Genomic DNA, 21,416 nt, shown 5'->3' with positions numbered 1-21,416 from the left:
ACTCAACCTGGCCTCGAGTCTCAAAAGTGCACAAATTGACACCTCGGCATAAGTACACTCAACAAACCATTTCCCAGTGGGAACTGAGTATCTGTTGATGTCCTTTGTCTAGCATTTTGAGTCTCATGAGTTGCCTTTAATTCAATTAGCCTTGGTTTCATTGACACGTTTCAGGAAGCCAGTGCATGTGCTATTTAAATGTGAATTTCAATTAAAATATTGTTAGAATACTTAAGCATTCAAATCACTAACCTGCCATTTGGACAGTTACACACACAACTAAAGATGTCTGAAGTAAACCTGGAACTCAGCATGTTGAAGTCGACTTCCCTATGTGCTGCCATTTTTCAAAATCAATTTAACTCCATCGGCATACACTCTTGTGTTATAATTTTCCCTTTATTAGTGTTTATTTTTGCACAAGAATATGCAATATGTCTTACCTGTAGATTAATCCGGTCCAATAACTCTTGCAGGGTCTTGGGTTTGGGCCTTTTGCTCTTGGTGAATATCCTTGATTTCCTAGGTTGTTCTACTTCGGTTGGTAGGATATCGACATAGATAAATTTAAAGGACCCTACTTTGTTTTTCAGCATGCCAGTCCATGTACCTACTGGCGGTTTCTCAATGATGTCTATAATATCTCCTTTCTGTTAGCAAGGGGAAAATAGGTTAGATAAATGAAATGAGGTTAAAGATCATCCAAAACATTTCAGATTCTTGCAAAAGAGCAAGTGGTATTGCAAATAGATATTGTTTCCTCATTATCTATACGCCAATGAGTGTTTAAACTGCAGTGTTTCCAACCATCTTTTATAGCATCATGTGATACTGAAGTATTAATCAAAACAGTTGAGCACATTTCTGAGGCATTTGTTGAAAACTGTTCTGGTCCTTATACTTCTGTGCTCTGTCATAAAATCACTAAAGCAGCAAACAAACCTTGGGCGCGATTCTCCGGAAATTGTTTTTAGCGTGATAGTGCCGCGAAGTTCCCAAGCCTGGCCCAGCGAGGCTGGCAATGCAATTCAACATTAATTGGTCCACTTAACGAGGCCTCACGGGCTTCTCGTCGCAAATGAAGACTTGCCAGCTGATTCGCCAGCCCCCTGCTAACAAGGTCGAGCAGCAAACGGCCCAAACTTGCTCTGCAGCTTGCAATAATGGTGCTGGGTAGACCAACCCCAAGATTTGGGGACGCAGATCTGGGGAGGCTGCTAGACTGTGTGGAGGCCAGGAAGGATGTCCTGTTCCCCCGAGGGTCCCGGAAGGTGAGCCACAAGGCAGCTTGGGATGAGGTGGCGGCAGCTGTGAGCTCGGGGGGTGTGACCAGGAGGACTAGCCTCCAGTGCCGTATGAAGGCCAACGACTTACACCAGGCAGCACGAGTGAGTAGACATCAACGCCGCCCACCCCCCATCGAAGGAAGCATCCCCTCCCACCACCACCACTGTGAACCACGTGTGTGGCTAGCGATGCCCTCTCTGTATCTCCTCAGAAAAATCCCAGAATCGTCAGGAGAGGACCCATACTGGTGGAGGGATGCCAGACTTGAGAATCCTCACCTCCTTCGAGGAGCATACCCTGGAGGTGACTGGGAAGGCCGAGGACAGGGCGGCCACCCACGCGGAGTCTGGCATACGCTGCAGAGATTCGGAACCACCAGGCTTCATCCGGAGGACCTGTCAAACGTTAATTGTTATTGCCTTACTGACTGACCCATCCCTCCCACGGACCACATACCCATTCTCCCAAAGGTCCTCCAGCTGATGGCACCGGCCCATCCTGGGCGGCTCCCTCTCTCGTCTCCGAGAAAACACCTCGGAGGAGAGCTCCATGAATGTAACCATTGTAGTCATGACACTGCGGTCATCCCCACCCTCCACCAGCGCAGATTCACCAGTCATGCACCAGCTTTCCACTGCAGTTGCCACCCTAGCAGTGTTGGCTTTGGTGCCACGCAGATATACACACCTTGGTGGGGACTGTTAGTGGACAGGCTTCTGGGGCACAATCTGGTGAACACCACACTGCTGATGATACACAGCAGGTGGAGGCAGGAACCCCCAGGCAAGGGCTGCTGGATCCCAGGACCCAGCTGAGTCCCTCATGTTGCTGAGCCTGTGGTACACAGGTACCCGGAGCTGATTGAGACAGAGTGCAGCTGGGATATTCAGAGGGAGATGCCAGCATCACTCCAGCAGATCCATAGCCGATTGGAGGAGTCCCAGAGGCTTTGGGCGCAGGAGCTGGTGCCGGCAATGCGTGGCACCAAAGCCAACACTGCTCGGGTGGCAACTGCAATGGAAAGTCTGGTGCATGACTTCGGCACCATTTGTGAAGGTGTCCAAGGTGTCACGCAATCGGTGATGGCCATGGTTGAGGGTCTCGGTAGAATGTCTGACTTGCTGGAAGATGTGTCCCCATACCAGGCTGACCTTGATGAGGATCTGCGGGACATGTCCCGCTCTCAGATGGCCATGGCCAAGGCACTGTGGTGTTTGTCCCAGTCGCAGGTGGGCATTTCCAAGGCGCTGTATAGCCATCAGTGTAGTTAAGCATTATAACCCTTGTCATGTGATTTTCTTTTAAGTTAATAAATATTCTGTATTAATTGATGACAAAACAATTGGAGTTTTCCTCCCTGGTTTGCATATCTTTTCTCACTGTACACCAAATTGAAAATATGCACCACTTAAGAACTGGTGTGTCAAGTTACCCTTCTGGGTTTTGTGTTCCTAGGTTAACATCAGTGGCGTTCTTAACAAAGGGTGGAGGGATGCTAGGCTTGCCAGAGCTTTTGTGCAAAGAAAATGACATAGCTCCTCCCAGTAGCCTTTGTAAAGGGGCTGCTCACTTAATAAAAGAAAATAAATCAATCTCATCTCCATGGGTTCAGACTCCAGTTCTAGACTGGACCTCCACTCCAGGATCATTGGTGCCTGTATTCCTCTACAATCTATGGCCTATTGCAGAAGATACAAGGAATTCTTAACAGGTAATGCCGAGGTAAGAGACAGATGGAAGTCCTGGTCCTTACTGAGCTCACACAAACCCCTGTCCAAGACTGGAACCCTGTATATTTAGGTAACAGCAGAATTTGCTACTGCTCTGCTGCAGCAATATAAGGAATCCTTTGGAAAGGCTGCACCATTTTGGCCATAAAATTAGAACTAAAAAGCACACCGATTATAACAGAATACAATAACAAGAAAGTCCAGCCACATAAACTGGTTCCCTTTTCATAACACTGGCTGTGCAAAATGGAGCATTAAAAAAATTATTTTTGGCATCATCTCTGTTAAGTTCAGTAATTTTTCTGTTTATATAATATGGAGTAAGACATTGATTCTGTACGAGCATGGTTAGTCAACTGTGCACAAATAAAATCTTCCCATCATTTACATTGTCCAGGGACATAATGCAGGAGAATTCACCAAGAAGTATTTTGTTCCTGAACACTGAACTGCACGGAGCAGCGGATCACTCACAGTCTTACCTTGAGTTTTAAAGACTCAACATCGTATGGACTTGGGGTGAAATCTGTGTGGACCCTAGCACGGCCACAGAATGGTCCAAGGTAAGGGGGAGGACGGTTATCAAGTTGAATGCTGTCCCTGTTGCTGAATTCAGAATCTGGTGTGCCAGGGTCTCCACCTGTTTAAGAAGGCTACATTTTAATCACGTGTCAGGACAGCTCCATGCAATGAGAAAGGAAACACGTTATATTATGCACCTATTCATTGTGAAAGTCTCCATAATTGTATGCTATGAGTTTTTTTTAATTGAATGTTTTGAGGAAACACATATTGGTTAATGCCTATCGGCAAGCACAAACCTGTCCCCTTTATCTGCAACTTGAGACCAATCTGTTGGATAGCGTGAGAAATCGAATGTCGAACTAAGGTGCTATTTGTCTCTTGAGGATAAGGAAATGATCACAAAACTTATTGGTCTGGATTTCGACAGTGAACTGCCAATGTGTGACCGTCTTCCCCCTCTAAAACTAACTGGAATCTCAGGATTTTGTGCAAGCACAGACAGCAGGGAAATTTTGACATTGCAGCCCGTCACTCACTGCGCTGGCCCAAACTTAAACCCACCCTTGTAGACCCAGCAATCATTGAAATTAGTTCCTGTGCTGAGAACTTCCTCGCACAACACTTTTCGAAACGCCATAAACAATTAAACCTTGTTCATTGAGATGTACCTGGAATTTTAATGACGATCTGAATAATAACTATTCCTGAACAACAGATCAGGCTCTCAAAAAATAATGTAATATTTGTCGAATGCTTTTAAATGTTGACATTAAGCAAATTATTCTTAGAAGTTTCTTTCCACAATATTTCAACTTCCATCTTTACCCTAACAGTATGTCCCAAATTTGTTTTTCAGCATTTAAAATTATTGAAAGGTGACTAGATTTTTGCGTTTTTCATTTCCTTTCCGACATTGAGAATTATTTAATGTGATTGGCTGTTTTGGCAACTTGATGACATCACTGCAGCTCCACGCTGGGAATCCCCACTTAAGAACGCCGCACTTAAGATCTGCTGCAGATACTAATGGTAGATTCTGACTGAAGTGTGTTCAAGCTGGACATGGTTTAAAAGGTGACACTTTTTACAGCTAAATTACATTCAGGCATTTGATTATAGTGAAGGAAGAGAGCCTGCTGCTGCTCCCCATTCTCTCGGCTGCTTTCACATGGCCACAGAGCCAAGGAGGATCCGAGACACCTGTGGAGCTTGGCAGCTGCAGTGGATGGCCGGTGAAAGATCTTTCTCTGATTCCACTCTTTACTGCAATTTACCATAGGCTTGCTACACATGGCAGTGATATAATTGAGAGAAGGAGAGAGGTAGGCCCCCAAAACAACCTAAGCTAGTTAGGGGAATTGTGCCCATACTGTTGACGTTATTCTGCACCACATTCTTAGCCAGCTGAGCTAGCTGGTCACCGTACAATCTGCTACATGACAAGAGAAAGTGAAGTTCTCACGACAGAGATCTGCTGCTGGTAGATTTCCTCCATTTAGATGGTGTGCCCCCCACCCCAAATCGTGAGAAGTCACTCTGCCTTTGGCAATGTGAAAGACTCCTTAACAGGGCCTTTTATTATATAAATTAGCTGCCTGTCCCCTTGGATTGGGGGTACCTGTCCACTTCTGGTCTCGCCATCGGTAAAATGCACCTATGTCGGGGAGCCAATCTGACTTGGTTCCCCACAATTTTACTGGACCCTGGGCATTCCAGTTCACCTCATGGAGGCCAATAAAATTCAACCCAATGTCTTTAAACGGCAGATATGATGAGAAATCACCTATTGGGACGGCATGGTAGCCCAGTGGTTAACATTGTTGCTTCACAGCGCTAGGGACCTGGGTTCTATTCCCGACTTGGGTCACTGTGCGGAGTCTGCATGATCTCCCTGTGTTTGCGTGGGTTTCCTCCGGATGCTCCAGTTTCCTCCCACAGTACAAAGATGTACTGGTTAGATGGATTGGCCATGCTAAATTTCTCTTAGTGTCCAAAAAGCTAAGGACGGTGCCGACTCAATGGGCCGAAAGGCTTCCTTCTCCACTGTAAATCTATGATTTTTGTTTCCTTGGATATAGACACAACCCTCATCAATCCTTTCAATCGCAACTGTCTCTACAAATTGCTGGGGGAGGCTCATGACCTTTATAGGCCCTATCTTTTGCACACTATCCCTAATGACTCATTATGCCATGACAAGTGCTATTGTGAACAAGAACCCAACAATAAAGCAGTACTTCCAAAACAACAGGTGCCAACATGTTCACCATCTTGGCCTATTGACTCACTTCTTATCGATGTGTTTTGGTGTAATATGATCACATCTTGCTGAGGCCATTTGCCTGACATGAATGGGATTGAATCTCAAAGAAATTTATCATATGTTGCAAGATACACTGAATAGAAAAGAGAGCATAGATATCGCTCCATTTCAAATGGATTTTAAATCTGTCATACAAATGGCAAGGATGAATTAAGATACGGATTGCGAGCACGGTGGCGCAGTGAGTAGCACTGCTGCCTCACGGCGCCGAGGTCCCAGGTTCGATCCCGGCTCTGGGTCACTGTCCGTGTGGAGTTTGCACATTCTCCCCGTGTTTGCGTGGGTTTCGCCCCCACAACCCAAAAAAGGTGCAAGCTAGGTGGATTGGCCACTCTAAATTTCCCCTTAATTGGAAAAATGATTGGGTACACTAAATTTATTAAAAAAAAAAAAAGATACGGATTGCAGTCATAATTTGATTCTGAGCCTTAATCATCAATGTATAAATATTTGCATCCACTTTTAAATTTTAACATTGGATAAAATGAAGGTGAAAAATTTCTAAACACCAAATTGCAACAATAATTGTTTTTTTTTGGCAGATATTTGCTGAAAGTGAGTTCAGAGGATTTTCAATATGACGCACATTTTGAAGCAGCAATCCAAAATGATTTAGAAGGGACATTCAGAAGTTTTTTATCAGCTCACTTTTCTGCTTCAGTTTGTGGTCTATTGTTTACTGTTGTTACTTACTGCTTGAAGCTTGTCTGCTGAGTGGACTGTTGAGATTCTCTTCTGATTCGCTGGGTGAGTATGAGGCACAATCCCCGAGTCGCAAATACATAAGATCATCAGGTGTCATTGGAGACATGGGGCTCTCTTCTCCACTTTCGATCTGAGGGAGGAAACATGGAAACAGGTTGACGTATGAAGCAAGTCCTCTATTTGACCACCGTTTGAAAGGTGCTGCTGATCTGTTTTCTCTCATGGTTAGACTTGCATCCCCTCCCCCATTGTTGTCCAGCTGAAGCTGCCACTTAATTTAATTTATGTTAATGATTTAACTTCCGCACATTGTCCTGAACTCCACTCCAATTGTTGGTCACCCATTGAATGCAGAAGTTCCTGACAGACTTGCATTTTCCTTTAAGTGGCTTGATTCAGTTCCCCCATCAAACCTCACTTGAAGTGCTACTGCAGAGAAATTCCAGTAATAAACTGTCCAAATTTATTATTGGTTCAATTTGTTGCTCTTGGGAGGGATCAAGACTACACAAGCGGATCAATGATAAGAGTATGCATCAGTGTTGAATTTAATCAATTCTAAGTGGAATGTGTCTTTGTCATGTGCTAGGTGAGATTAGTTCTATATCAGATTATATAAGGCCAGTTGTGGGCCATGTATTAAATATTGTAGATCGCAGCATATAAATTGATACCTAAAACCAAAATGCACCATGAGAACAGGGACCAGCCACTGGCCTGATCTGGCGAAGCATGAATTTGAAATAATCCTTGAAGATAGGCAGTATTATTTGGCGGGATTTACTGACCACCCTGCTGCATGTTTACCGACCCTGCCGTTGTTGCAGGATTTCCCAGTGGCAGCATCCCTCATCGCCAGGAAACCCATGTGTTAACGTGGAAATGGAATTTCCTGCCAGCCCCAGCAGCTGGTAAATCCCGCCCAATATGTTGTCACCAAAAATGCATGCATACGAACATGCATAAGAATTAGGAGGAGAGGGCAGCACTTTGGCACAGTGTTTAGCACTGCTGACTCACGGCACCGAGGTACCAGGATCTGGGTCACTGTCCGTGTGGAGTTTGCACATTCTCCCCGTATTTGCGTCGGTTTCGCCCCCAAAATCCAAAGATGTGCAGGGTAGGTGGATTGGGCACATTAAATTGCCCCTTAATTGGAAAAAATGAATTGGGTACTATAAATTTACAAACAAAGAATTAGGAGCACGAGTAGACCTTTCGCTTCCTCGAGACTGCTTCGCCATTCAAAAAGATCACGGCTGATCTGATTATAACCTCAAACCAAGGAACAGAGCTTATTATTGTGAGATATGTTCAGCCCTTATATAACACTGTGAGCAAGCGATGCCTTCAAAGAAATAATACCCACATTGCATTGACATCAAGGTGTAATATTCAGTACAGGAGGTGTTTAACCTCTGTATGTGTGCCTCAGTGAGCTATTCAGGGATCATGTTTGCACTGAATGGAACAGGTGGATGATTAATGGAGAAAAGTCCTTCACAAAGAGTGAAACATACACACTGCCCTGTGTAGTTTCGTAATCAAATTGTGGGATGCTATTAATGCACAAACTGTCATCAGATCGATCAGAAAATGTGGATTATACGATTCAATAGATGAAGAGGAATATGATTTGTGGAGTGATGATTCTAAAACTGAAAATGCTAAATCTAATCCAGAGTGGGATCTGTACAATGGTGCCATAACCAAAGTGACTCCGAATGAACTTGATGAACTCTTTACGTTGGATGTCGAACACAATGAGCCAAAGCTTCTGGTGATGATTTTGTGCCTGTGTCTGCTGTCAGTGAGAACGGCGAGGTGGGCGCAAAATCTCACCAGAATCGGTAACGATTCTCGCCGACAAGATATCATTTCCTGATTTTCCTCACCCTTCGCCAGGACGTAACAAGGTTCACGCGCACAAAGGACAGGAACCTCATTTTAATGATTTTACGTATATTTTAATATCATTAGCAACCTGATCCCCCTTATTCAATATTCAAACTTTGCCAACACTATGTAACGCTGGTGCGGTTTACAACAGCTATTTAAAAATGTGAATTGGTTGAGGGGATCCCTGGGGGGACAAAGGTAAGTATAACTGGCCCGGGGCAGAACACATGCCCAGGCAGTACACTGGCTCTGGCCCTTGGCACAGGATGGCACAGACAGTTTGGCGCTGCCAAGGCATGCGCCCTCTGGGGAGCCCCATTGGGGTGAGGATCACATTGTTTGTTGGGGGGGGTGGGGTGATCCCAAATGCTGATGCTGTGGTAGGGGGCCGGGCGATGGGAAGAGCACTGATGGTGTGGTGGGGGAGCCCCCGTTGCTTGTGGGGGGCAGGGGCGTGTCCGTGGAGTGGGGTGTTTTCTTTCTGTGCTAATCAGGGTGCCATTTTTAAAGGACACCTAAATCCCTGTGGAGCCAGCTTTGCCGGCTGTGTTTGATCCTGCCCTGCCACAGTGACGCCGTAAACCATGCTCATTGATTTTTTTTTCCGACAGGCTCATCATCTGGACTAAAAGCTGGGCTGTGCAGCTTGAGAGCTACAGGCTGGGTTTCTGTCAGAACCTGAGACTCCTAGGCAAATTCCACCATTTGTTTCCAGAGCGACCGAGACTGGACATATGACTGAAGATGTGTGTCAGGACCCTGCAGAGATATTGACGCACTGACCTGCATGGGAATTGCCTGGGGAATTTAACCATCTGATGGGCAATTCTCTTGCTCTCTAAACTACAGTTGGATACTTGGGACAGTACTGCAGTACCTACCTGAATAGTCACCCAGGAAATGTTAGGCGGATTAAAACATAGTCTGATACCTGGGTAACTCTGCAAGTAACCACACTGCCCACCCAGTTTGCCAATGATATCAACACACACTCAGCGATATATTTGCCTTAGAATTTGTTTTTTTGAAAATTAGTACTTACGAATATTATCACTTGTTTGAAATTCTGGTGTCTACGACCTTAAATACCTTACTAGTTTAAAATAAATTTGTTGATACCTCCATTAATTTAAAGGCAATAAGATCTGTTGGACACAAACTATTTGGGATATGGACAATGCCATGCCATGATTTCTTTCCTACGTTTCGCAATTTCCTTAATTTTAATGGAAGTTGTTAACTTCATTTGAAGCCTACTTGTGACAATAAGCGATTTTCATTTCATTTCACATTGTTGTGTTGGTCTCAGCGTATGCTGCTCCCTAAGGGGGTTTAACTGACTGTGATGCGAAACGTCTTGGGTTCATACCTTGGATGAGTTTGGTTGTGTTGCTATTTTGACGTGCATGGACATGATAGGCCAAATGGCGTCCTCCTGTCTCGTAAATGATGATAATCACAACCCAGAAGCTGCACTGTGCTGATAATGCTGAAACATGAAATGTTTCTTACCTTTTCTTCTGCCAAAGCTTTCACCATCATTCGACCTGTCTTCCTATTCATAGTACGTGAAATAACAGCACGCCACTTCTTTCCGAGTCTGCTTCCAGATTTGGCGGCCTCATCTACGCTAGCCTCCTTAGCAGCAGTCGTCCCTGCCTGAAAGTAGAATCAATGCCTGGTCAACGGGTACTCTTATATTGTGAATAAATATATTACTGCTTTTTTATTTATTTATTTCTTTCCCTTGCCTAGTGGCACATGGAATCAGACAAAAGCACATATTTATGTCCATTTCCATGGCTAGTTTTTCTTGGTCTTCCACTAGTCTGTCACTGGCGGTTATAGTTTGAGAGGTGTCACTCTGCATCAAGCATGGCTGGCCAGGCGACTCTTCCACTCTCACTGCCTGCCATAGGTGTACTGAAAGGATTTACCTGTTTCTGTATCTTATAAACACACCATCTGTGGCGTCCAGGCTTGAAGTGGGATTCAAACCCAGAGTTTCTGACTCAGAGGCAGGGACACAACCCACAACCTCATAAGACCTCCATACATTACTCCCATTGTATGAAGTTACTTAGTCCACATATCTAATTAGGAATTAACCTCTTCATTTTTAAATAGGTAACCATTCTTTTTAAAGGTTGGGTAAGGCTATTTCATGTAAATGTTGTAACTTCATGACCAATAGCACAATACAATTTACATCCACAATATTTTCATTCGTAACCGTATTTCGTATCATACAGTGGCTCACATCTGTAACATTACAGAAACTCACTTGCAACATTTACCTTGTTATGAAAATATTATTCAAACCGTGCAATCAATCAGTATATTGTTACTCAACTGACATCCGGTTCTGAGGGGACTTGACAGGATTGATGCTGGGTTAATGGATGTGATCGAATGACCACGTTGTGCCGGAAAGGCAGCGTGCCATAATGCAACTTCCTGAGGTTCTGAATCATAGAATCATAGAATCTACAGTGCAGAAGAAGGCCATTCAGCCCATCGAGTCTACACCAGCCCTTGAAAAGAGCACCCTACTTAAGCCTACATCTCCACCCTACTACCTAAACTTTTGGACCCAGGGGGCAATGTGAAATGAAATGAAATGAAAATTGGTTATTGTCACGAGTAGGCTTCAATGAAGTTACTGTGAAAAGCCCCTAGTCGCCACATTCCGGCGCCTGTCCGGGGAGGCTGGTACGGGAATTGAACCATGCTGCTGGCCTGCTTGGTCTGCTTTAAAAGCCAGCGATTTAGCTGAGTGAGCTAAACCAGCCCCTGTGTATCATGGCCAAGCCTTCTAACCTGCATATCTGTGGACTGTGGGAGGAAACCGGAGCACCCGGAGGTAACCCATGCAGACATGAGGAGAATTTGCATATTCGGGGAAAATAGTGACCCAAGCCGGGAATCGAACCCTGGTCCCTGGTGCTGTGAGGCAGCAGAACTAACCACTGTGGGACGGTGCCACGGAGACCTCGGGTGAGCACCGTTCAATACTGGTCTCCACAACGGGGACCAGATGGAATGGAACTTGTGGGGGTCTCCCAGGGGATTGGAGGCCCCCAGGTGCTTGCCCTCTTGGCAGGATGGTATCCTGACACTGCTGTTGCCACCTGGGCACCCTGACACTGCCAGCCTGGCACCCTGGCAGGCTTGGGGGGTGAGCAGCCACCTATACTGATGGCTATGCTGAAAGGTTGCTGCTATTGGTACACTCCAGGCAGTTAGGACCAGAAGATGTTCTGGAGCTGTTTTGTGCAACTGTTGGGTGGCAATTTGGATCCTGTATGATTTGCAGATTACGGGGAAGCCCTGGGAACCTTTTTTTGCAGTTTGGGCCCAGGGTAAGTCCTGGAGAGCTGAGAAAATAGAGGAAGGTTGCTGGTTCCATGCTGGAGACAGTTAGGGCCCCGAGAAGACCTGGAAACCATTTTTTTTAGCTTAGTGCAACTGGGAGACTGAAGATCGCAGAAACCCAGGGGCAGTGCCAGCTTCGTGAAGCTAGCAGTCTGTGTAAGAGCTGAAATTGTGTTGGTATTTAGAAAGGGGAGTGCAGCTTTATAAATCCCGTGGAACACGGTCTCACAAGGTGACAGCAATTGGGGGGTGAGCAGGCATTCAGACAGTCTTGAGTTGGAGCAGCTTTTGCGGGGATTCAAACCCTCCATCCATGGACAATGTCACCCCCACACACTCACCCCCACACACATAGACACTACCTCACAACCCCCAAATGAGGACACCCCACTATGGGGTCCCTGCCCCCCCCCCGCAGCCCCCTTAAAGCACCCCCCTCCCTTCAAACTCCCCCTCTACCCTCCTTTCATAGGCACTTTACATCAAGTCGCTAGCCCACTGCAAATTTTGTCCACCTGTCAGGAAATGTCTAAGCTTACCAAATGGGGCCTATATGGGAAGTAGAGATATTCCTCTGACTATCATGAAGCAGCCTACACAAAATCACCCCGACGCCACCTCCCTATCTGCTCATGAAACCCATATTACCTGACTACCAGACTGGCATTTTCTGGGAAATCTGGGGCTGGATTCTCCGACCCCCTTCTGGGCCGGAGAATCGCTGGGGGCTGGCGTGAATCCTGCCCCTGCCAGCCGCCGAATTCTCCGGCACCGGATATTCGGCGGGGGCGGGAATCGCGCCACGCCTGTCAGCCCCCCACCCCCCCTGGCAATTCTCCGGCCCGTGATGGGCCAAAGTCCTGCTGCTGTTATGCTGGTCCCACTGGCGTGAATCAAACAAGGTATTTACCGGCGGGACCAGGCGGCGCGAGCTTGCTCCGGGGTCCTGGGGGGGGGGGGGGGGGGGGGCGCGGGGCGATCTGGCCCACAATCGAGGGCCCACCAATCCACGGGCGGGCCTGTGCCGTGGGGGCACTCTTTTCCTTCTGCGTCGGGCATCAGCCTCCGTGATGGCCGACGCAGAGGTGACACCCCCCCCTGCGCATGCACGGGGATGACGTCAGCAGCTGCCGACGCTCCCGCGTATGCGAGGACTTCCGACGGAGACCCTTCGGCCCTGGCTGGCGTGGAGCCAAAGGCCTTTCCCGCCGGCCGACGGCGCACCAACCACTCTGGCGCGGGCCTAGCCCCTAAAAGTGAGGGCTTGGCCCCAAAAGGTGCGGAGGATTCTGCACCTTTGGGGTGGCCCGACACCGGAGTAGTTCATGCCACTCCATCCCGCTGGGACCCGTCGCCCCGCCGGGTAGGGGAGAATCCAGCCCCCGATCTCCGCAGGCCCAAAGCCAGTGAGCCGTGCTCTGGATGCCTCTTTCAGGTGGGCAGCTGCCTGTTAGAAGACCTACCATCAAAATAAGCGATGGCTTCCACTTCACCTTTCAAGCATGGGGCTCACATGGCTCCCTGGCTTCCCGTCTGGGAGCAAAGCTCTCCCTAAAATCTCTCGGATGTTCAGTCATCTCCCTTAAACTGTGCCTTGTCTTGCTTGTTTGTTATTCAGTTTACTTGCATTGTAAAAACAAGCTCAACTAATTGAGCCCCATGCTAATTGCCCCTGAAACAGTACCCCTACCCCACAGTCTATGCGTGGGATGAGTGATTTATTCTCATCTTCAGAAGGCTTTGGGGTAGAAAGACTGACATCCTGCATCACATGATGTAAGCACTTGTTCACTGGCCATGCAGGTGGTCTGCTCCCAGTGTTTCTACCAGTATCACGAAAGGTTGCTGCTCGATTATTGCAAGAATGACACACTATTACTGGCCCCTATCTGACCTGAGGTGCAACTTATCTTCCCTTAGGAGGGTTTCTGTGTCATAGAAAATCTATGAAAAATACAAGATTATAAAAAAATTGAGGTAAAAGAAAGATCAGTGTAAGTGGCCGGGAAGAACATTCCTTCTGTTTCGTCAAAATCCAATCTCTTATTCAGCGAAAATCATGTAACAGAATTATTCGACAGACTTACATTTTCATTAAAATTGACTTCTTGCTCAGTAACCAATGGTGATGATGGAGGCTTTGAGCGTTCAAAGTGTTTGAAGCTGCTTGATCTTTGTAGAGAGAGCTGGTGAGAAAAATTATAAACTTTAAAGAAACAGTGACTTTTTTGCCTTAATTAAATAAACATATCATTGATAAATTTTCCACAGCCAAGTATGGATGCACATTTAAATGTTTGAAGGAATTAAGGCCTAGATTTTCCTCTCCATTGAGATTAAGGTTAAAATTGCCCCAGCCCTACACTTCTGACAGCTAGATTATTTTCATTCCCTCACTTTACTGTACCCCAACCTGAGAACCTGCACTTTCCTGTCCTCAACCCATCGGAAATGTGATCTAATCTCTGAAATCCCTCCCTCACCCCATCCCAGAGAGAGTTTGTGGTACATAAAAGGAGTGAAAGCCAAGGGGCTGGATTCTCCGCCCCGCCACGCCACATTTTTGCCTCGACCCGCCGGTGGGATTCTCCGTTATGCCAGCCAGTCAATGTGGTTTCCCATTGTGGGGCAGCCCCACGCTGTCGGGAAACCCCCGGGCACCGACAAAACGGATAATCCCGCCGGCGGAGAATCCCATCCATGATCTAAGCGCAGGCTTGGAGGGCCAATGGGCCCGTTCCTGAGCTGTATTGTTCTTTGTTCTATGTGGAGTGAGAAGAAACAGCAAACTTTTTTCGGCGAGACCGGTGTCTTGTACACCAAAATGTTGAACTGAGTTGAAGTGTCTGGAAGACCTGGGGGTAATTACTACAGCACAGTTTTAAGAATGGGCAACACCAATTATCCCAGCATTGAAGCAGGAATGCACAGTCCATATCTGTGGTGATTACAAGATGACTGTGAACAGGGCTGCAAAAATAGATAACTTTCCTATTCTCAGGATAGAGGACTTATACACCAAATTTGCAGGAGGCCTCAAGTACACCAAATTAGATTTAAGTCGTGCGCACCAGCAGCTTGAGCTGGAAGATGAGTCAAGAAGATTTCTCACCATAAATATCCAGGTCGGCAATATATTCCAAAATATGAGCTTGCCTTTTGGTATTTCATTTGCCTGCGTTATATTTCAGCACACAATGGAGAGTATTTTGCAGGGGATCCCAAAAGTTGTCATGCATCTGGACAACGTCCCAGTGATGGGGACAACACCAGAGGAGCACAGAGCCAATTTGGAATGAGTCCTCAGGAGGATTAAGGAAGTTGATATATGTCTAAAACACGAGGAGTGCATGTTTCAGGCTGATGAGGTCACATATTTAGGTTTCAGAGGCGATGCTAAGGAATTGCATCGAAGATGATATAAAGGCAATAAAAAAGATACCTGAACCAAGAAATATGTGGGAATTGAATTTTTGGAGATTGTCAATTATGACCATTTTTAACCCAACCTATTGACCATTTTGCCTATCCTGCATCAACTGCTGAAGAAGCACTAACGTTGGAAGTGGGAAGATTCCCAGAAGAAATCTTTTGACCAGGTCAAACAGACCGTGCATTCATCGGCTTTACTTGCCCACTTTAGCCCAGACATGCCCATAATAGTCACGTGCGAAGCACCACCTTATGGCATTGGTGGTTAGCATTGGGGCAGCAGGGTAGCATGGTGGTTAGCATAAATGCTTCACAGCTCCAGGGTCCCAGGTTCGATTCCCGGCTGGGTCACTGTCTGTGTGGAGTCTGCACGTCCTCCCCCTGTGTGCGTGGGTTTCCTCCGGGTGCTCCGGTTTCCTCCCACAGTCCAAAGATGTGCGGGTTAGGTGGATTGGCCATGCTAAATTGCCCGTAGTGTCCTAATAAAAGTAAGGTTAAGGGGGGGTTGTTGGGTTACGGGTATAGGGTGGATACGTGGGTTTGAGTAGGGTGATCATGGCTCGGCACAACATTGAGGGCCGAAAGGCCTGTTCTGTGCTGTACTGTTCTATGTTCTATGTTCTATGGTGTGGTACGCTCATACAAGATGGAAGATGGTGTTGAAAGACCTGTCGCCTTTGCATCCAGAACATTATGGAATTCTGAAATAAAATATTCCCAGATGTGCAAATAAAGTCTGGCACTCATGCTGTAAAAAAATTTAATCAATATGTTTATGGCCGACACATCACCATCATCTTGGACCATAAATTATTACTTGGCATTGTTCGTGAAGATAAACTGATCCAACCAATAGCATCGGCCAGAGTGCAAATATGGGCATTATTGTTGGCAGTGCATTCTTATATCTTTCAGCATAGACTGGGTTCCCAGATATAAAATGTTGATGCTTTGAGCAGGCATCTACTTCCACAGACGATATCTGAGCTCCCACTCCACAGGAGATCATCCTGGCTCTGGGTTTCTCGACACTCTACCTATTTTGTGCACCCAAATCAAGACTTGGACTAACAGAGACCCTGTGTGGTCAAGGGTAAAAAGGATAGTTCTCACTGGCTGGATTTTGGGAAGTCAGAACAAATCAGGCCCTATATGCAATGTAGGAATGAAATCACTTGTGAGGACAGAGCTCTCCTGTGGAGTTGCAGAGTGATAATGCCACTCTAAGGACAATAACCCCCTTCTCCAAGAGGGTGGTGACAGTCTGGAACGCACTGCCTGGGAGGGGGTAGAGACGGGTTGCCTCACATCCTTTAAAAAACACCTGGATAAGCACTTGGCACGTCTTAACATTCAAGGTTATGGGCCAAAAGCTGGCAAATGGGATTAGGATTAGTAGATCAGGTGCCTTTCAGGTGGTGGTGCAGACTCTATAGGCCGAAGGGTCTTTTCTGCACTGTATTTTTCTGTGGTTCTGTGATAACAAGTGTTACACAGCGGGGATCCTGGCCAGTCCAAGATGAAGATTCTGGCCAAGAGTTACGTTTCGTGGTCAGGGATTGACAAGGAGATCAAAAGTATAGTCAACCATTGTGAATATTGTCAAACTCAGAAAACCCTTCCATTTGTGGCTAGACTGCACCCTTGGGAGTGGCTGGGACAAAAGTGGATGAGGCTCCACATTAAATTTATGTAAATTATGTTTTTAATCATTGGAGACGCCCATTCAAAATTGTTGGCTGTCCAGCTCATGTTTTCGACAACTGCGGCAACCACCATTGACAGGCTGTGTCAAATATTTGCCATACACGACCTGCCAGAGGTGATAGGCTCAGACAATGGCACTGCCTTCACAACTGCAGAGTTTCAACTCTTCATTAAGTCCAGTGGGATCCAACATGTACATAACGGCCCCCACCACCCTGCTTCAAACAGGTTGGCTGAAAGAGTAGTCCAAACTTGGGTGTCAATGAAAAAGTAATTGAACCGGCCCCTGCTGCTTTGTATACTACACGTTCCCGTGTACTACCACTGGGGTTACCTCAGCTGAGTTATTAATGAGCGGGTAACACAGCTTGACCTTTTTCCAAATTTGTCGGGGAGGGTGGAGGCTAAGCAAGCCTCACAGATAGGCTATTACAATGCAGCCAAGGGAGAACAGGTCGTTTGAAACTGAAGATTTAGTTTACGTACGGAATTTTGGAGGAGAACCAGAGTGGATACCTGGGAGGGTTGTTGCCTGGACTGGGCCAGTGCCTTATGTTGTCGACCTACAGGGCCACAAAGCAAGAAAACATGTAGATCTTTCGAGAAGATGAAAATATGTCGTCCCCGCATCTAGGCGTGCCGACCCAGTTCAAGTTACAAATGTACCACTTTCCGAGTCGGTGTTAGAACTGAGACCTTCTCAAGGGAATTCACACGTGGCCGCAGAAGGAGTTGAAGAGATAGTCAGTAATGCCCTTCTTTGTTACCTACAAATTTGCCTTCCTCTACTTTGGACTCAGATGCTTCCAGTTTGGAGAAGCCAGTTGCCAAGTTGAGGCGCTTGGCGAGAATTAGTAAATCACCCGATAGACTTACCTTATGAGCTTTACTTTGAGCTCTCTTACTGCAACCCTCTTTAACTGTATATAATTGTAAATAAGAGTTTTTCTGTTTTTGTATTGTGGTGAATCACAGTAGCGTACTTCACACTGTATTAGTATGTCTCTGTAAGCTCGGCACAAGAGCAGTTGCGCTGCTCTGCCACTAGGGGGAGATACACTGGGAGTGTACGGGAGTTTGTACTGGGCTCCACCCTTGGCTCTACCCACGGCTCCTCCCCCCTAACCGGAAGAATAAATGTTGATGCTGAGAGCCTGCCTGCAGTTCATCTGGAGTTCATCATGACACAGGCAGGCTCTGTTGTAAGACAGTAAGAAGTCTTACAACACCAGGTTAAAGTCCAACAGGTTTGGTGTTGTAAGACCTCTTACTGTGCTCACCCCAGTCCAACGCCGGCATCTCCACATCATCTGTTGTAAGACGATTAAAACCACTGTTCACTTCTTTTTTTTTTCACTGTTCACTTCTAACCACATGTCGCGTGAATTGATTGTCTCATCAATTTAATCGTCTTAAGAAACAGAAAGGAATGACCATGTAATCAGCCCTCAAGCCTAACCGACTGGAACTCGTCCCGCAGGATGCAGAGGCAAAATAAATCTTTTTGCATTGGCTCCGATGTTTTAAGGCCTACCTGGCTGAAGCAAGCACCCCAGAAACGACGGAGGAGCAGAAACTCAGTCTACTGCACGCGAGGGTGAGCCATCGTAAATCTACTCAGCTAAACTGTACCGGCTCATATACAGAGGCCCTGGCCCTACTCAATAGAATGTACGTGAGGCCTATCAGTGAGGTCTATGCGCGCCACGTTTTTACTACTCGTCGCCAGCGCCCTACAGAATCGCTAGAAGAGTTCCTCAGCTTCTTAAAAGCCTTATCCCGGGACTGTAATTATCAGGCTGTAACTGCTGCAGAACATGGAGAACTTGCTGTCCACGATGTGTTTGTTGCAGGCCTTAGATCGAATTACGTGCGGCAGCGACTGCTGGAGAAGGGGGCCCTAAATTTAGAAGATACTGTTGAACTCGCTACAACTATGGAGGTCTCATTTCGCAGCCTCACCTCGTTTCCTGCCGACTGTGCGACCCCGTCATGGGCCCCCGACCAGCGACTCCCCCAGCCCGTGCCGCGCGGCCACCCAGCCACCATGCTGCCCCAGCCTGCCACTTTTGTGGCCAGCCCCAGCACCCGTGGCAGCACTGCCCGGCCCACAACGCGACCTGCAGCAGCTGCGGGCGAAAAGGTCACTACGCCAGAGTGTGCCTGGCAAGGAAGGCCCCAGCCCCTAAACCTCCAGCGGCACAAAGCAACCGCTCTCCACACTCGCAGGCCGCAGGCTCCGGAACGCAGCGGCCTATACCCCGACTCCGCCCCCACCCGCCACGTGCGATCCAAGGGGGCCGCCATCTTGGTGGACCCCCAGCACGCGGTCCACCACGGGCGTCTCATGGGGGCCGCAATCTTGGACGCCATCTTCCTCGCCGCCCGCCACGTGCGAGCCACGGTGACGGCCATCTTGGGCCCCATCCTCTCCACACTCAGAAAACTCCATTGAAGACTGCGACCTCAGCGGCACTCATCGCGGGGCCATCCCAGCGCAGCCGACCGAGCCGCCGACTACCCGCAACTCAACGCAGTCACACTGGATCAATTGCGCCCAAAGCATCTCAACAACTCTATGACAATGGTCAAAATCAACGGGTACAGTACACCATGCCTTTTTGACTCCGGGAGCACTGAGAGCTTCGTACACCCAGATCTGGTAAGACGCTGTTCGCTCCCCGTTTTCCCTGCACGGCAAACTATCTCCCTCGCTTCGGGTTCCCACTCTGTCCATATCCAAGGGCGCACTGCCGCAACTCTAACAATCCAAGGCGCTAGCTATTCTAAATTCCAACTATACGTCCTGCCCGAACTCTGCGCCCCACTCTTATTGGGACTCGACTTTCAATGTAATCTCAAGTCTCACCCTCAGCTTCGGTGGACCCCTACCCCCACTCACTATCTGCAGCCTAGCCACGCTGCAAATCTCTCCCCCCTCCTCTCTTTGCCAACCTCACTCCGGACTGTAAACCCATAGCCACTCGCAGCAGGTGGTACAGCCTACAGGACAGGGTGTTCATTCGATCCGAGGTTCGGAGGCTCTGACGTGAGGGGATCATAGAGGCCAGTAACAGTCCCTGGAGAGCTCAGGTGGTGGTCGTCAAGACCGGGGAAAAATTCCACATGGTCATAGACTATAGTCAGACTATTAATCGGTTTACGCTTCTCGACACGTATCCCCTCCCCAGGATTGCAGACAAGGTGAATCAGATCGCCCAGTATCGGATTTTTTCCACGGTGGATCTGAAGTCTGCATACCACCAACTCCCAATCCGCCCGGAGGACCGCCACTTCACGGCGTTTGAGGCCGATGGCCGCCTCTTCCACTTCCTCTGGGTCCCCTTTGGCGTCACAAATGGGGTTTCGGTGTTCCAACGAGCAATGGACCGAATGGTGTACCAGTACGGACTGAGGGCCACGTTTCCGTACTTGGATAACGTCACCATCTGCGGCTATGACCAGCAGGACCACGTTGCCAACCTCCACCGTTTTCTCCAGACGGTTCAGAAACTAAATCTAACATATAACAAGGAGAAATGCGTTTTCCGCACGACCAGACTAGCCATCCTCGGCTATGTCGTAGAAAACGGAGTCCTGGGTCCCGACCCGGACCGTATGCGCCCCCTCTTAGAATTCCCTCTCCCTCATTGTCCCAAGGCCCTCAGAAGGTGCTTGGGATTCTTTTCGTATTATGCCCAGTGGGTCCCTCAATATGCGGGCAAAGCCCGCCCACTATTTAAGGCCACACTTTTTCCCCTGTCAGCTGAGGCTCGCCAGGCTTTCAACTACATCAAGGAGGGCATCGCCAAAGCGACCATGCGGGTGGTGGATGAATCCATCCCTTTTCAGGTTGAGAGCAATGCCTCAGAGGTCGCTCTTGCAGCCACGTTAAATCAGGCAGGGAGACCAGTCGCATTTTTCTCCCGAACCCTCTCCGCTTCGGAACTTCGACACTCCTCAGTTGAAAAGGAAGCACAAGCCATTGTGGAGGCTATCCGTCACTGGAGGCACTACCTCGCAGGTAGAAGGTTCACCCTCATCACCGACCAAAGATCGGTTGCCTTCATGTTTGACATCTCGCAAAGGCACAAAATTAAAAATGACAAAATTCTGAGGTGGAGGATCGAACTCTCGACCTACAATTACGATATTATGTATCGACCGGGGAAGCTCAACGAGCCCCCAGATGTCCTGTCCCGCGGGACGTGTGCCAGCGCACAGAGCGACCGCTTAAGAACCATCCACAATGACCTCTGCCACCCGGGGGTCACCCGGCTCGCCCACTACATTAAAGCCCAGAATCTGCCTTTCTCCACCGAGGAGGTAAAAGCCATCACCAGGGATTGACCGATCTGCAGGGAGTGCAAACCGCACTTCTACAGACCAGACAGGGCCCACATGGTCAAGGCTTCTAGGCTCTTTGAACGCCT

At 47.7% G+C, this 21,416-nt stretch overlaps 1 protein-coding gene across 1 annotated transcript in view; it reads right to left on the bottom strand.

Annotated features, from left to right (window-relative positions):
- The window catches only part of sash3 (SAM and SH3 domain containing 3), a 101,355-nt gene that overhangs the window by 17,403 nt on the left and 62,536 nt on the right, over positions 1 to 21,416 (bottom strand). The window contains exons 2-6 of the mRNA XM_038775643.1: positions 13,932 to 14,030; positions 9,982 to 10,128; positions 6,559 to 6,700; positions 3,500 to 3,657; positions 444 to 650 (exon numbers count right to left, since the gene is read on the bottom strand). Of these exons, the coding sequence (XP_038631571.1) occupies positions 444 to 650; positions 3,500 to 3,657; positions 6,559 to 6,700; positions 9,982 to 10,128; positions 13,932 to 14,030 (753 nt within the window). The remainder of the gene's footprint in view (positions 1 to 443; positions 651 to 3,499; positions 3,658 to 6,558; positions 6,701 to 9,981; positions 10,129 to 13,931; positions 14,031 to 21,416) is intronic.

This window comes from Scyliorhinus canicula, chromosome 17 (assembly GCF_902713615.1).
Source record: "Scyliorhinus canicula chromosome 17, sScyCan1.1, whole genome shotgun sequence".
Lineage (NCBI taxonomy): Eukaryota > Metazoa > Chordata > Chondrichthyes > Carcharhiniformes > Scyliorhinidae > Scyliorhinus > Scyliorhinus canicula.
Note: the sequence above shows the minus strand (reverse complement) of the source record. Positions and strands in the feature narration are given on the sequence as shown.